Consider the following 15,564-nt stretch of genomic DNA (forward strand, 5'->3'; position numbering starts at 1 on the left):
CTCTGGAAGCCATCAACGTTCTCAGTGGGTGATTGAATCAGCAGTGGGAGGTGCCTTTCAGAGCTACCTTGAAAGAACTGAAACTTGCAAAAACAAAACAAAACCCAGAAATAAGGCTAAGGATAGCATCAAGGAAGAACTGAAGCTTAAGAGAGTGTCCTTTCTTCCCTAAGAATAGAACCCACCTTTAAAATAAAAGTAAAAGTCAAGAAAAAGACTGGGAAAATGAGCAAACATCCAAAAAAAAAACCCTAACTATAAAAAAATGTTATGGAGAAAAGGAGCAAGGCACAGACACAGAAGAGAACACTGAAAGCAAAGCAAACACATGCAAAGCTTCAAAGAAAACTATGACTTGTTCTCAGATTCTGGAAGAGCTCAAAAAGGATCTCAAAAATAAATTAAGGGAAGTTGAGGAAAAATGAAAGCAATGCAAGAAGAAATGATCCTGAAAAGGGAGACTCTAAAGCTCAAGAAGAAAATCATTGTTTACAAATTAGAATTGGGCATCTAGAAGCTAATCATAGTTCATGAGATACCAAGAAACAATAAAATAAAATTTAAAAAAAACAGAAAAAGAAGAAAATGGGAAATATCTCATTGAAAAAATAACTGACCTAGAAAATAGATTCAGGAGGGACACTTTAAGAATTATTGGACTAGAGTGACAGAGCTGAAGGGCTTCCTCTCACCCCGGCCGCCTGCTCAGTCCTTCACAGCTCGCTTCGCGGTGAACAAACAAGATGGATTTCTCCCAATTACCCAAAATCAGTGATGAAGACCATGAATGTGCATTTGGCTATGTATATGGAGTCTCAGGACCTGTGGTCACTGCCAGTAACATGGCCGGTGCAGCAATGTATGAACTGGTAAGAGTGAGCCATAGTGAACTAGTTGGAGAGATTATTCGATTGGAAGGTGAAATGGCTACTATCCAGGTGTATGAAGAAACATCTGGCGTATCTGTTGGTGATCCAGTACTCCGAACTGGTAAACCTCTCTCAGTGGAGCTTGGACCTGGCATAATGGGATCCATTTTTGATGGAATTCAGAGGCCCTTAAAAGACATCAGCACACAAACTCAAAGCATCTACATTCCTAGAGGAGTCAATATATCTGCTCTTAGTAAAGATATCAAATGGGATTTCACACCTTCTAAAAACTTTCGGGTTGGCAGTCATATCACTGGGGGTGATATTTATGGAGTAGTACATGAAAATTCCCTCATCGACCACAAAATCATGTTGCCACCACGCAGCCGAGGTACAGTGTCATACATTGCTCCACCTGGCAACTATGATACCTCGGATGTTGTCTTGGAGCTTGAATTTGAGGGAGTAAAAGAAAAGTTCACCATGGTCCAAGTGTGGCCAGTCCGTCAAGTGCGTCCTGTCACTGAAAAGCTGCCAGCCAATCACCCTCTATTAACTGGCCAGAGAGTCCTTGATGCACTTTTCCCATGTGTACAAGGAGGAACTACTGCTATCCCTGGCGCTTTTGGCTGTGGAAAAACTGTGATATCCCAGTCTTTATCTAAGTATTCCAACAGTGATGTGATCATCTATGTGGGTTGTGGAGAAAGAGGAAATGAAATGTCTGAAGTACTCAGAGACTTCCCAGAGTTAACAATGGAAGTTGATGGGAGGGTGGAGTCTATAATGAAGAGAACCGCTTTGGTGGCCAATACTTCCAACATGCCTGTGGCTGCTAGAGAAGCTTCTATTTACACTGGAATTACTCTGTTTGAATATTTCCGTGACATGGGCTATAATGTCAGTATGATGGCTGACTCTACCTTTCGTTGGGCTGAAGCCCTTAGAGAAATCTCAGGGCGCTTAGCTGAAATGCCTGCTGATAGTGGTTATCCTGCATATCTTGGTGCTCGTTTGGCTTCTTTCTATGAAAGAGCGGGCCGAGTAAAATGTCTTGGAAATCCAGAAAGGGAAGGGAGTGTCAGCATTGTAGGAGCTGTTTCTCCGCCTGGTGGTGACTTCTCTGACCCTGTTACATCTGCCACTCTTGGTATTGTTCAGGTGTTCTGGGGCTTAGATAAGAAATTAGCTCAGCGTAAGCACTTCCCTTCAGTAAACTGGCTGATCAGCTATAGCAAGTATACACGCGCCTTGGATGAGTACTATGACAAGCACTTTGCTGAATTTGTTCCTCTGAGGACCAAGGCCAAGGAGATCCTGCAGGAAGAAGAGGATTTGGCAGAAATTGTACAGCTCGTGGGGAAGGCTTCTTTAGCAGAAGGGGATAAAATTACTCTGGAGGTAGCAAAACTTCTCAAAGATGATTTCCTGCAGCAAAATGGATATTCGTCTTATGACAGGTTCTGCCCATTCTACAAGACTGTAGGCATACTCTCTAACATGATCGCTTTTTATGATTTGGCACGAAGAGCTATTGAAACGACTGCCCAGAGTGATAATAAAATCACTTGGGCTATTATCCGAGAAAATATGGGGGAAATTCTCTACAGACTTACCTCCATGAAATTCAAGGACCCAGTGAAAGAGGGTGAAGCCAAAATCAAGAGTGAATATGCTCAACTTTTTGAAGATATGCAGAATGCATTCCGAAGTCTGGAAGATTAGAACTGTGATTACCTTCCTCTCCTTCAGCCAGCTCATGTCTTCTTTTCTCTTAAATTCCACATTTCTTTCCCTTTGCTTCCTCACTGTGTATTGAGACCAGGACATTTGTGTGGGTGTGTGTGTGTGTGTGTTGTGTGTGTGATCACTTGTTTTCCTGTTCATATTTGGTAGGTCTTTACATAAAGTGAACATTCCGTGGTTTCAGTGTTTGATGGGTCTCCCTGATTCTTTGTCTGAAGTGTTGACTATATGGTGAATGTGACCATCTCTGGTACAAAGTGGGAATGACTACACTAACATTACTTGAATAGAGAATGGCTTTCCCCCTTTCTCCTAGTTTTCCTTTTCCCCGGGTTACAGACAGGAGTAATACGGGTACCTTTTTAAAGTAGTTGTTTTGGCATGGAAGGCCTTGCCCTTGTATCTTTGACATGGACTCAGTATGTGAAATGACTCACCATTCTCTGTGGTAAGGGTGTTTGCAGCTTAGCATTTTGCTAGCTGCCTGCTATGCAGGAAATTAGTGGTTTCTTTTTTTAGGAATGAGATTGATTAACATTGTTCCAATTATGGTTGCTTCTACTAATAAAAATCAGGAATATTTGTAAAAAAAAAAAAAAAGAATTATTGGACTACCTGAAAGCTAGGAACAAGACAAAAAGTCTAGGCATCATAATACAAGAAATTATCAATAAAAACTGCCATGATATTATGTGTGTGTGTATGTGTGTGTGTGTGTGTGTATATATATATATATATATATATATATATCTGCCCTGAGAGTAAAAAATAAAAATAAAAGAGTCCACAGATCACCTCTGGAAAGAAATCCCCAAATGACAACTCCTAGGAATATTATAGCAAAATTCAAGAGCCCTCAAATCAAGGAGAAAATTCTGCAAGCAGCCAGAAAAAAAAAAACAATTCAAATATCATTGAGCTACAATCAGTATTACACAGGATTTAGCAGCCTCCACATTAAAGAATCAAAAGGCATGGAATATGATAATCCTGGAAGGTGAAAGATCCAGGTTTACAACCCAGAATCACCTATCCAGAAAAATTGAGTATATTCTTTCAGAAGAAAAATGGTCATTCAGTAAAATGGAAGATTTCCAAGCATTCCTGATCAAAATGCCAGACCTAAGCAAGGGACTCAATAAGGTCAAAATATATGTTGGATGGGTAATTCTTTAAAAAAAATTTTTTAAATCAGTGGTACAGCAGTTAGGAGTATGCATAAACAGAGGATATAGAAACAAGATAATTAGGACAATATGATATGCAAAAAACATCTGAACGTGAATGGGATGAATTCACCCACAAAACAAAGTGTATAGCAGAGTGGATTAAAAATCAGAATCCTACTATATGCGGTTTACAAGAAATACATTTGAGGCAGAGAGACAAGCACAGAGTAAAGGTCAGAGGCTAGAGCAGAATGTATTGTTCATCATCTGAAGTGAAAAAAGCAGGAGCAGCAATCATGACCTCAGACAAAACTAAAGCAAAAATAGAGCCGATTAAAAAAGATAAGGGAGGAAATTACATCTTGCTAAAAGGTACCATAAACAATAAAATAATATCAATGCAAAAATTCCTCATTTAGTAGGTATGTGGATATTCCCATTTTGAAAACATTGCCATTTTATTTCAAAGAGGTGAGTAATCTCCAAAGTTAAATTTAAGCTATAAAAGAGCCAATCTCATCAAAATAGCTACTAGGGAAATAAATCTATTAAATTGGTACCAAAAAAAAAAAAAACCCAAACCACTATTCAGAGAAACCACAGTTTTATCCAGATGGGTACCCATTTCATCAGCAAAAATGACAGATAGTCCCTGCCCTCAAAGAGCTTTCATTCTAATGAAGGAAGATAATATACAAAAGGGAGAAAGGGAGGCATACCCCTCTAGGGTTTGGCATTGAAGTCCAGAAAGTTGGAAGCACATAGGAAGGGAGGAGTGTGGAATGAAGGTTGGCTGACCTATGCCTCTTCTCAAAATGAAGGCTCTGGGAAGTACTTAAAAATTAGAAAAGAGGAGCCTACATGACAGAGGGATGTTTGGGGGATAAAGAGGGAGTAAGCTCTAAGAGAAATTCTAGAGTGAAACTAAAGCTGAGGTATGGAATTGTAGTCCAAAAAGTAATATGCATAGCTGGGAGAATGTTTCCTCATCTGTAAAATGGTAGTTCACCCACTACCTTCCTCACTGGGCTATTGGGAGGAAAATGTTTTGTGAGCTATAAAGCACAATAAGAATAAATGCTGATTGGTTTGCCATCAAGGTGACTTCACTTTTCTACATTCTGCTTAGCCCCCAAAGTGTCAATCAGTCCTGTTTTCCCCCTTCCCCCAGTCCTTGGTCACTTTCCCAGTTCCCCAGTGCATTGACAGATTGGGTCCCCAAGGGGTAACTAACTGTGTCTCCCTTCAGGATTCTAGGGCTAGCCCTAAGAAATTGTTGTTCTAACACCACTGATCTCAAGTCCTTTCCCAGTGGGCTTCTAACTCTTCCATCATCCAATACAATTATCTTTTACAAATGAGACTTGGGGGGTGGGGTGGGGAAGGGCAGCTGGGTGGCTCAGTAGATGGAGGGTCAGGCCCAGACACAGGAGGTTCTGGGTTCAAATCTAGCCTCAGACACTTCTTAGCTGTGTGACCCTGGGCAAGTCACTTTAACCCAAGCTGCCTAGCCCTTACCATTTTTCTGCCTTGGAATTGTAAAGGGTGAAATTTTTATTATTTACATTCCTAATTATTATATATATTATATTACTAATTTATATTACTAATCAGGCAGGGGAAGAGGGTGAGAAAAAACATACTCCTTCTTCCTTCTTCTTAATCTTCTCCACTATCAATTAAATCACCATAAAATTTGGCAGCTGACTTGGGTATTTTATTATTTGGGATTTCCCTTGGCGACCACTTAAATTTAGATTTTTTTCAATCTCAACCATAATTTCACCTTTTACAGTTTCAATACTTAGTAGGGTTTAAAAACAAACAAAACAAATGAGACTTAGATAGTAAGCCTTGAATGAAACTAGGGTTCAAGCTCAAGTCTTTTGATTCCAAACCCAGTGCTTTCTTTACCATATTATGCTATGTTCACAATGCTGTAATTTGTTTAGCCATTTCCCACTCAGTAAAAACATTTTGTTTCCATTTTGGTTTTGATTAAGGAAGGGTAGGGGAGGCTTCTATATTTCAGTTAATATGTAACTTTTTGTCTTTGTCCCCTTTTTGTCTTTGTCCCAAATGGGGTATGTGCTCAGTAATGGGATCTCTGAGGCAATGGACATAAGTAATTTAATGACTTTGCGTTTTTCCAAATGGCTTTCCAGAACCATGGGAAGCTTCTCCAATGATCTGCCTCATACTTTTTCCACCATTAACAATTTATTTCATCATCTTTACCAAGTCAATATGTTTGAGATGAAATTCAGAATGGTTTTAAAGTGGACTTCTCTCTTAATCAATGATCTGGAACATTCGATCATGTGGTTCATATTGATTGAGTTTTGTAGGCAAATGGAATTTAACAAAACCAGCCATAATTCTCAGAGCAAAGTCTAAGTAGCTTCACTGAATCAAGCCATGGTATCTCCCTTTTCATAACTCCTAGATCAGCTTTGGTGAAGATTTTTGAGTTTGAATGCCCAGAAAGCAAATTCAAGCTGTCTGTGATACTCTGACCCCATTCTTGGAGAGAGTGGAGGGAGGAAGTGCTCCCTCTGGGCAACTAGATGTGGGACAGGGCATACAAAAATCTCCTCAGGTGCTGGGAAGAGGGGGAGGAGAGCAGCTCCCCTGAGCCCAGGCTTGTGCCTTACTTGTGCCGATACTTCACCAATGCTATTCTATATGGATTCCCCTAGACCAGTGATGGTGAACTTTTTAGAGATAGTGTGCCGGGCCCCACCCCAAGCCATGCCCCAGACCAAGCTAACAGCCCCCCACCAAGTGCCAGGCATGCCCCCCCTTATCTCACACAGGGGAGGGAGGACACACTCCCATAGGGTGGCTAGACAGTGGGGCAGGAGAAGTGTGGAATGTCCTCAGTGTAGAGAAGAGGAGGGGAGCAGCTCCTCCAAGTCCCTCTGTCTTTCTAGTAACAAACTTTTGGGGGATGGGGTGGGGGAGGCAGCCATGTGTCCACGAGAGCACTCTGTGTGCCATCTTTGGCACCTGTGCTGTAGGTTCACCATCACTGCCCTAGATTTACCCTTCACTTTGCAGAAAGTAGAATCAAAATGTCCTCCCTGTTCTTCCCTTAGCTTTCCACACCTAAGCAGCAGCCCAGGACCCAACCTGGGATAAGGCTAGAACTGAACTTGACCTAGCAGAGACCCAGAAAACAAAGAGAAACCCACCTATAGGCTGGCTCTGGTATCTCTCTGCCACAGGCAAGAACCTCAACTCCAGGAATCTCCGCAGTCCTACATGTGGGAACGAATCTATTCTTTGGTGGCTTAAATATCATGTTAGCCTTAGACCTGTCTCAGAAGCTGCTGGAATGATGACCACATTGGGAAATAGGGAAATAAAGGCGGGGAGGAGGGGGGAGGAAAATGGCCTGGGCACAAAAAATAAACCTGGCCAAGGAAAGAGTCTAAAACTTTAGCTAGACTTCCTCTCCTGCATGCTCAAGGAGCGGATCATCAGTGTAAAACCAGCAGAGCTTCTGAGCTCATTCAGAGCCACTGAGGAGACCCAGGGAGGATGGGTGGGTGGCTCAGGGCCACAAGGCAGAGAGCCAGAATTTGAACCCAGGTCTTGGGACTCTAAATCCAGCTTTTCAGTTCCTAGTAAGGAGGGACTTCATAAATGCTTCTGAAACTGGCTTGACGTCTCCCCCCCCCATGATCTACCCCACTTCTTCTAGATGTTTCCATGCTCCCTTGGCAGGGGCTGCACTTTTACTCTACACATGATTTGTCTGCAAGGGCAGATCCAAAGGTAGACTATGGGAATGGAAGGTTGGTTTATTGGCCCCTCTAAGGGAACACACTGGCTTTATTAGAGCATGATCCAGAGATGGCCAGAGCCAGTGAAAGCTTTGCCTGAGGAATACATCGCTTTTAGAACTCCCCCTTAGCTGGTCTGGTTATCTTCAAGGGTGCAACCCAGGCAGTGGTTGTAATTTCGATCATTTAACAGAAGGTTGCTTAGATAAAAATGCTTATTCTTATTCTTGGTATTCTAAGAACTTTCAGTTTTGTCCTTTTCTTCTAATGGAGTAGGTGGGACAAAAATTATTAGCTCATTCTATGGAAAAGGATAACTGAGGCCCAGAGAGGATAGCCAACTTGTCCAAGGTTATATGGAAATTGTGGCAGAATCGGAAATTGCCACCCACCTTCTGCTAATTATAAATTAAACAAATTAAATTAAAAGCTTCACCAATGAAGGACTTGTGTCTGTCTATACCTCGAAATAGGAAGAAGGCAAAGGAGATTCAACTCCTGAGGTCAGCAAGCTTCAAAGTGAAGGGTCTGGTGAGAGAAGAAACTGGTAACTAAAGTTTTTTAGTTCAGTATTTCTCATTATCAGTGTAGTCTGTTTAAAGAACATCGAGAAGGCATTGAGATGGCACAGTGGATAGAGAGTCAGGCCTGGAGTTGGAAGAATCTGTGTTCTCATCTGACTTTAGACACTTCCTAACTGTAGGACCCTGGGCAAGTCACTTAACCCTGTTTGACTCAGCTTCCTGATCTGTAAAAATGAGCTGGAGTAGGAAATGGCAAACCACTCTAGTATCTATGCCAAGAAAACCTCAAAATAGGGTCACAAAGAGTTGGATGTGACTGAAATGACTAAACAAAAGAAAAACTTAAATATCTGAGTCTCCGTTGCCACTTTCATAGTTATTGTCACATTTCAGACTCTAGCCTTCTACCCAGGGAGAATAATAGCATTCTCCAAGGGGAAAATGTCTAGGAAACAGCATTTAATACAGTGGAAGCCTACTGGCTGTAGAGCCCGAGGATAGGGGTTCAAATCTTGCCTTTGCCACTTAACAACCATTCTAGATTTTCCTGGGTCTCCGCAGCCCAGCTGTTGAATGAGAGGGTTGGATGAGATGGCCTCTAAGGTCCCTCGAACTCAGAAGGATCCTCCTCCCTGGGCTAATCTCATCTCATTGCTTTTTCTTCCATTCCTTCCCCTCTTGAATCTTCTCTTACTGGCTTCTGTGACTTGAGGCTTTGAGCACATCTCCATCCCTTTCCAGGGAAGAAAATGAACAAGGATAGCGTGTCAACTTAGGATTCAAAGGAAGCTCCTAGAGATTGCCAGCAGGAAAATAAAAATAAAACCCAACCCCAGGATGCCTGATACCTAGAATAGAAATGACTTGATTCTTCCTGACTCCATCTGAGGTTTTCTTGGCAAAGATACTAAGTGGCTTGCCGTTTCCTTCTCAAGCTTGTTTTACAGATGAGGAAACTGAGGCACACAGGGTTAAGTGACTTGCTAGTGTCTGAGACCAGATTTGAACTCAAAAAGAGGACTCTTAATCTGGCCTCAGACACTTCCCAGCTGTGTGACCCTGGGCAAGTCACTTGACCCCCGGGATTGCCTAGCCCTTACCACTCTTCTGCCTTGGAGCCAATACACAATATTGACTCCAAGACGGAAGATAAGAGTTTTTATTAAAAAAAAAAAAAGAGGACTCTTCCTGATTCCAGTTTCATGGGGAGTCAGCTGCCCTGGGTTCAAATTCTGGTCCCTGCTTCTTACTCCCATTTGACCACAGGCAAGTCACTTCATCAATAAAACGAGGGATTTGCACTAGGTGGCATTTTTGGCTCTAAAATGATGCTGGCATCCTATTAACCTGAGGCAGCCAGGCCATTCAGTGGGTAGAGGACAGGAAGACTGGAGTGCAAACGTAGCCTCAGACACTTACCAGCTGTGTGACTCGCAGCAAATTACTTAACTGCTACCTGCCTCAGTTTCCTTATCTGTAAAGGATAGCACCTACCTCTCAAGGTTGTTATAAGGATAGAATAATATTTGCAGAGTGTTTTTCAAACCTTAAAACATTATATAAATGCCATTATGTTATCATCATTATTAAAAAAATTTTTTTTAACTCTGACCTTCCATGTTAGAATCAATAGTGTATACTGATTCCAAGTGGCAAGTACTAGGCAAAGGGTTAAATGACTTCCCCAGGGTCACACAGCTGGGAAGTGTCTGACCAGATTTGAACCCAGGACCTCCTGTCTCCAAGACAGACCTTCTCTCCAGCTAGGCAGCACCTAGTTGCCCCCGTCATCATTATTATTAACAACTCACATATGGACAGCATTTTATAAAGATATCCCAAACCTTTGAGACCTGCAGGAAGAGTTCTTTGAGCCTCATTTTACAGATAAAAAAATGAGGCTCAAAGAGATAAAATCATTTACCAACCGCCATACAAATAGTAAATGGTAGAGCCAAGATTCAGGCTCAAAGAGATAAAATCATTTACCAACCGCCATACAAATAGTAAATGGTAGAGCCAAGATTCAGGCTCAAAGAGATAAAATCATTTACCAACCGCCATACAAATAGTAAATGGTAGAGCCAAGATTCAGGCATTCAAGGGTAGTTGAAAGCATCATGACTTGGATTGAAGATTTGAACTTGGGGCTCCTGACTCCAACATATATTCGCTGTGAGATCTTGTGTCCGTCACCCAGATAGTTTTCCGATGAATTGAGTATTTTATCCTCTACTTTAAAAAATTAGAAATTTGGCCATTTACTCGGATCTTGCCCTTTTTTTGTGATGGGGGCCAAAAGGGACCTAGAAGAGAGATGGAGAAGAGAACCCTAAGCCAAAGAATTGAAATGGGGCAGGCAGGAGCCTAAAACAAACATCCACATGGAGAGTCACTGAGATAGAATTAACAAGGAGGAGATTAAAGTGCAGAATGTGTCATCCTCATTACCGTTAAGTAGCAAGGCCATGAAAAGATCCTGCCAGGACACAGAATAGAAAGCAAATTGGAATTATTTTTAGAGCTTGCAAGGGCTCAGGCCACATACTGTACAAAATGTCAGGTTTAATGATGCCTCTAGCCACTAAGCTGGAAATCAATTTTTTAAACTCATTTATTCCTCCTTTAGCCAGGCCATTGGCAAAGGCTCTCTTGTATTTTCCCAAGAAATTGCCCTGCCAGGAAAATCTCTTAATTTCAGCACAAACCACACCAATTTTTCTCCAGAGAAAAATGATAAACATGATGATTAGAAGGAAAGCTTGTCCCCAGGTATAAATTGGGAAACACAATTTGTAAATAGCACTATTAATTAGTGTTGCTGTGGTAGGCCAGAATGTTGGAAATCAGGGCAAGGCCTGCCAAAGAGCTTCATCTGGGTTGAGATCGCAGCTTTGGTCTGTGAATGAGAATTGCCTCCTACCGCCATTTTGGAGCTGGCTCCCCTATTCCAAAGTTGGATAAGCAGGCAGCCAATAAGACACAGTCTCCAATAAGGCATTGGTCCCAAATTCTCCCAACTTAAATTGTGTTGTATTAACTCTTTGCTGTTTGGTACTGTTTTTTTAATCCTTTTTTTTTTAACCCATATCTTCCACCTTAGAATCAATACTGTGTATTGGTTCCAAGGCAGAAGAGTGGTAAGGGCTAGGCAATGGGGGTCAAGTGACTTGCCCAGGGTCACACAGCTGGGAAGTGTCTGAGGCCAGATTTGAACCTAGGACCTCCATCCACTGAGACACCCAACTGCCCCTCGGTATTGTTTTCTATGAGGAGAGCACTGGATTTGGAGTCAAGAAGACAAATTTGAATTTGGCCTTGGATATCTACTAGGTAGCTCACTCGCTCTTGCTTAGTTTTGGTTTCCTCAGCCATAAAGTAGAGATAATAATAATTCTTCCAGGCTAACATATCTTACTGTTCTTCACGTACATACCATCTCCAGCCTCTGTGCTTTTGCTGACTCTGTCTTCCATGCCTAGCCTTCTCTTCTCTTCAGTCTCTTCAATCCCAGTTTTCCTCCCAAGCTCAGGTCAGCTGTTGTCTATTTTCATCATCTCACTCTATCTGAAAGAACTCTGTCCCAACCTGGATGTCAATTTTCTCCAGCTTGACCCATTTAACTTGGCCTCCAGGAATGTGATGGGGCTTTAAAAACTCTCCCATTGGGGGCATCGGAGGTAGCTCAATGGATTTGAGAGTCAGACCTAGAGAGGGGAGGTCCTGGGTTCAAATCTGGCCTCAGACACTTCCTAGCTGTGTGACCCTGGACAAGTCACTTGACCCCCATTGCCTAGCCCTTACCGTTCTTCTGCCTTGGAATCAATACATAGTATTGACTCTAAGATGGAACGGTTTAAAAATACACACACACATATATTTGGATATCTGTGGTAGGCTAGTTTCCTTGGTAATCCTATGTAATTTATTTTATTTATCTCAAAATATGATTCTGAGAAGGACTTAAGTCACTTAACCCTGTTTGCCTCAGTTTCCTCATCTATAAAAGGAGTTGGAGAATGAAATGGCAAAAAACTGTCTTTGCCAAGAAAACCCTAATGGGTTTGCTGTGTCTCATGTTTTCTCTACAAGTTCCTTGAAGGCAGAGACAATCTCTCTTAATAATTTTGTTCTCCCTGCCAGTGTCCCTTTAGCACTTACCACTTTAGTCCATAAACATTTATTAAGCATCCACTATGTGCCAGCTGCTCTGCTAAGCTCTGGGGAAACAGAGAAAGAAAGAATCCCTGCCCAGCAGGGTCCAGCAAGAAAAGACCACCGGTGGAGGCAACACCCGGAGCCATGATTGGTCATTGACATCCTAGTTCAAATGGGTATAGATGCCCAATTTCCAAAAGTGGCACAAGATGGGAATTTTTAATCCTGGGGATTAGAGGATGTGTGACGGCCCCAGCAAAGTGTAGGCGCCACAGTAGACTGAAGGAAGCACAAATGAGGGTACTTGGGGCATCCTGAAGCAGAAGAGTGACTGATAGCCGGTGAAGTTTACCCAGGGTCAGGAGCCTCCCCCAGGAAGGGAGAAATCTGAGAGACATGCCCCCTAAAGGCACGGCCAGAGGTTGAAGGATGGAAAGACTCCTAACAAATGGGGTCAATTTTATCCTGATGAGACCTCAGGGGATGGTGAGACGAAAGAGTTATGGCCTCATCCCTTGGCAATAGGGCATCAGCTGGCCCGACGTTCCATGAAAGGTTAGATTTTTATTAAGCAAACCTAATCTTCCAATTCTTTTGTCTTTTGACTTCCTTTTTATTCATTATCAGTCGCTAAAGTGGCATGTTTATCTCATTAGCTTGGGCCTTCTGACAAACTCATCGCTCTTCCTGGATTATTTGGTGGCGTGGAAGGAGAGTGCTCAGACGGGCATCGGTAATTATAATTTGTTACATTCCACGTGCTTCCCTGACCGTCAGGACACCAGGGACAATCAATAGTGGGTGGAATGTCTCCTGAGTGGAGTCTAGACTTCTTTGTTTGGAGACAGATCATGGAGGACCTTGGGTTCCATTGGAGCTACCCTTCATTAACCTCCCAGAGGAGCCTTGTATATGAACCATCCCCGATTCCTCAGCCTCCCCGCCTACACCATCTCTATTCCTATTTCTCTGTCTGTGGTCACGAGAGGGTTCTGACCCAGAATGTCCTCCCCCTCCCCTCTTCCAGGCTTAGCTAAGGCCTGGCCATCCTTCAAGTTCTTCCAATATCACTCCATCTTAGAATAAGCTCCTCTGAACTCACAGGACTCTATCTCTATCACTCTATTCAGCATCTAATTACGGGGTACTTACAGAGTCCAAGCCAACTGAAAATCAGCTGGAGGAATTCAGAGGCTGTGAAGCCCAGAGAGAAGAGCACAAGCTATGGAGAAACCATCATAGTCACCCCTATTAGGAAGTCTGAAGCTGATTGCTTCAGTTTGGGAGTCGGAGCAACACTGGGGTGAAAGCCAATCAAGTATCTGCACTAAGTGAAATGGGACGGGTCTTCCCAAATGGAGAGCCACCAAGGTGCCTATGAAGGGGTCCAGCTGAGAAAAATGGAGCAGGTTGGAGCTTTTGTGGCAGTCACGAGTAGGATTGGCCCATGAGGGACTGCAGCAGGTGAGTCTAGGCAAGACAGACAGACACGGACTGCAGAGAGGCAGGAAGAGGAAGGAGGAAGAAGAAAGAAGCCAGCACTGTGGGAAGTAGGCTGGAGAATGACAGTTGTTGTCAGGTGTGAAAAGTCTATCATGTAGGGGGCAGCTGGGTGGCTCTGTGGATAGAGATCCTGGGATCAAATCTGGCCTCAGACACTTCCTTGTTTGTGACCCTGGGCAAGTCACTTAACCTCCATTGCCCAGCCCTTATGGCTCTTCTGTCTTGAAACCAATACACAGTATTGTTTTTAAGATGGAAGATAAGGATTTTTATTTAATCTAGCATGTGGAAGAAAGATTAAACTTGAGCCAAAGAACAGACCCTAGGAACAATGAATGGAAGGGAGAAAAGAGGCAGATTTAGACACAATATAAGGATAAATCTGCCCACAATGAGATCCCAAATTAGGAGCTGCTTCCAATTTTAGTGGGTTTCCCCTTACTTCAGATCTTCAGACAAAGGCAGGTGAATCTCTTCATCAGGTATGGAATAGAGGAAGTCCTTGTAGGGATTTGAACCAGCTGGATGGCTTTGGAAGTTCCTCCTTGTAGGGATTTGAATCAGTTGGATGGCTTTGGAAGTTCCTTCCCATTCTGAGATGCTGTGAAATCTGTCTTTTCTGTTTTCTGGCTTTTGGGATATTGTGGGTTTGCTTTAGCTAGGCAGTAAAACACTAAATATAAGATTGCAAACAAGCTCTTGATCAGCTTTTAGAAAAAAAAGGCCCATGCAGAATAATTCCTCAATATTTTGTGGTTGAATTAGTAACAATTTCAGAGACTCCTAGTCTTGGACAGTGATCTTATTTTATACTCACATACCCCTGAAACCTAAACAGATTAAGAAACGACAGCCCAGGGGCCTTGCAGTCCCAGATCTCAGACTTTATTATAAAGCAGCGGTCATCAAAATGATTTGGTACTGGCTAAGAGACAGAAAGGCGGATCAGTGGAATAGACTGGGGGCAAGCAACCTCAGCAAGACAGTATATGACAAACCCAAAGATCCCAGCTTTTGGGACAAAAACCCACTATTTCATAAAAACTGCTGGGAAAATGGGAGGACAGTGTGGGAAAGATTAGGTTTAGATCAACACCTCACACCCTACACCAAGATAAATTAAGAATGGGTGAATGACTTGAACATAAAGAAGGAAACTATAAGAAAATTAGGCGAACACAGAATAGTATATATGTCAGACCTTTGGGAAGGGAATGATTTTAAAACCAAGCAAGACTTAGAAAGAGTCATAAAATGCAAAATAAATAATCTGGACTACATCAAATTAAAAAGTTTTTGTACAAACAAAACCAATGTAACCAAAATCAGAAGGAAAGCTACAAATTGGGAAACAATCCTCATAAAAACCTCAGACAAATGTTTAATTACTCAAATTTACAAAGAGCTAAATCAATTGTACAAAAAATCAAGCCATTCTCCAATTGATAAATGGGCAAGGGACATGAACAGGCAGTTTCTAGATAAAGAAATCAAAACTATTAATAGGCACAGGAGAAAGTGCTCTACATCTCTTATAATCAGAGAGATGCAAATCAAAACAACTCTGAGGTATCACCTCACACCTAGCAGATTGGCTAACATGACAGCAAAGGAAAGTAGTGAATGCTGGAGGGGATGTGGCAAAGTGGGGACACTAATTCATTGCTGGTGGAGTTGTGAACTGATCCAACCATTCTGGAGGGAAATTTGGAACTATGCCCAAAGGGCGCTAAAAGACTGTCTGCCCTTTGATCCAGCCATAGCACTGCTGGGTTTATAGCCCAAAGAGATAATAAGGAAAAAG

The 15,564-nt window shown here is 42.3% G+C and overlaps 1 protein-coding gene across 1 annotated transcript; it reads left to right on the top strand.

Annotated features, from left to right (window-relative positions):
- Positions 1-662: 662 nt before the first annotated feature.
- On the top strand, positions 663-2,804 carry LOC130454619 (V-type proton ATPase catalytic subunit A-like). The gene has a single exon (XM_056799953.1). The coding sequence runs from the start codon at positions 744-746 to the stop codon at positions 2,595-2,597; it is 1,854 nt and encodes a 617-aa protein (XP_056655931.1). The 5' UTR covers positions 663-743; the 3' UTR covers positions 2,598-2,804.
- Positions 2,805-15,564: the final 12,760 nt, after the last annotated feature.

The sequence above is a fragment of the Monodelphis domestica genome, chromosome 5, assembly GCF_027887165.1.
Source record: "Monodelphis domestica isolate mMonDom1 chromosome 5, mMonDom1.pri, whole genome shotgun sequence".
Taxonomy (NCBI): domain Eukaryota; kingdom Metazoa; phylum Chordata; class Mammalia; order Didelphimorphia; family Didelphidae; genus Monodelphis; species Monodelphis domestica.

Bases quoted from the DNA above. Each gene is read 5' to 3' on its own strand.
- LOC130454619 (XM_056799953.1), top strand. From the start codon at position 744: ATGGATTTCTCCCAATTACCCAAAATCAGTGATGAAGACCATGAATGT.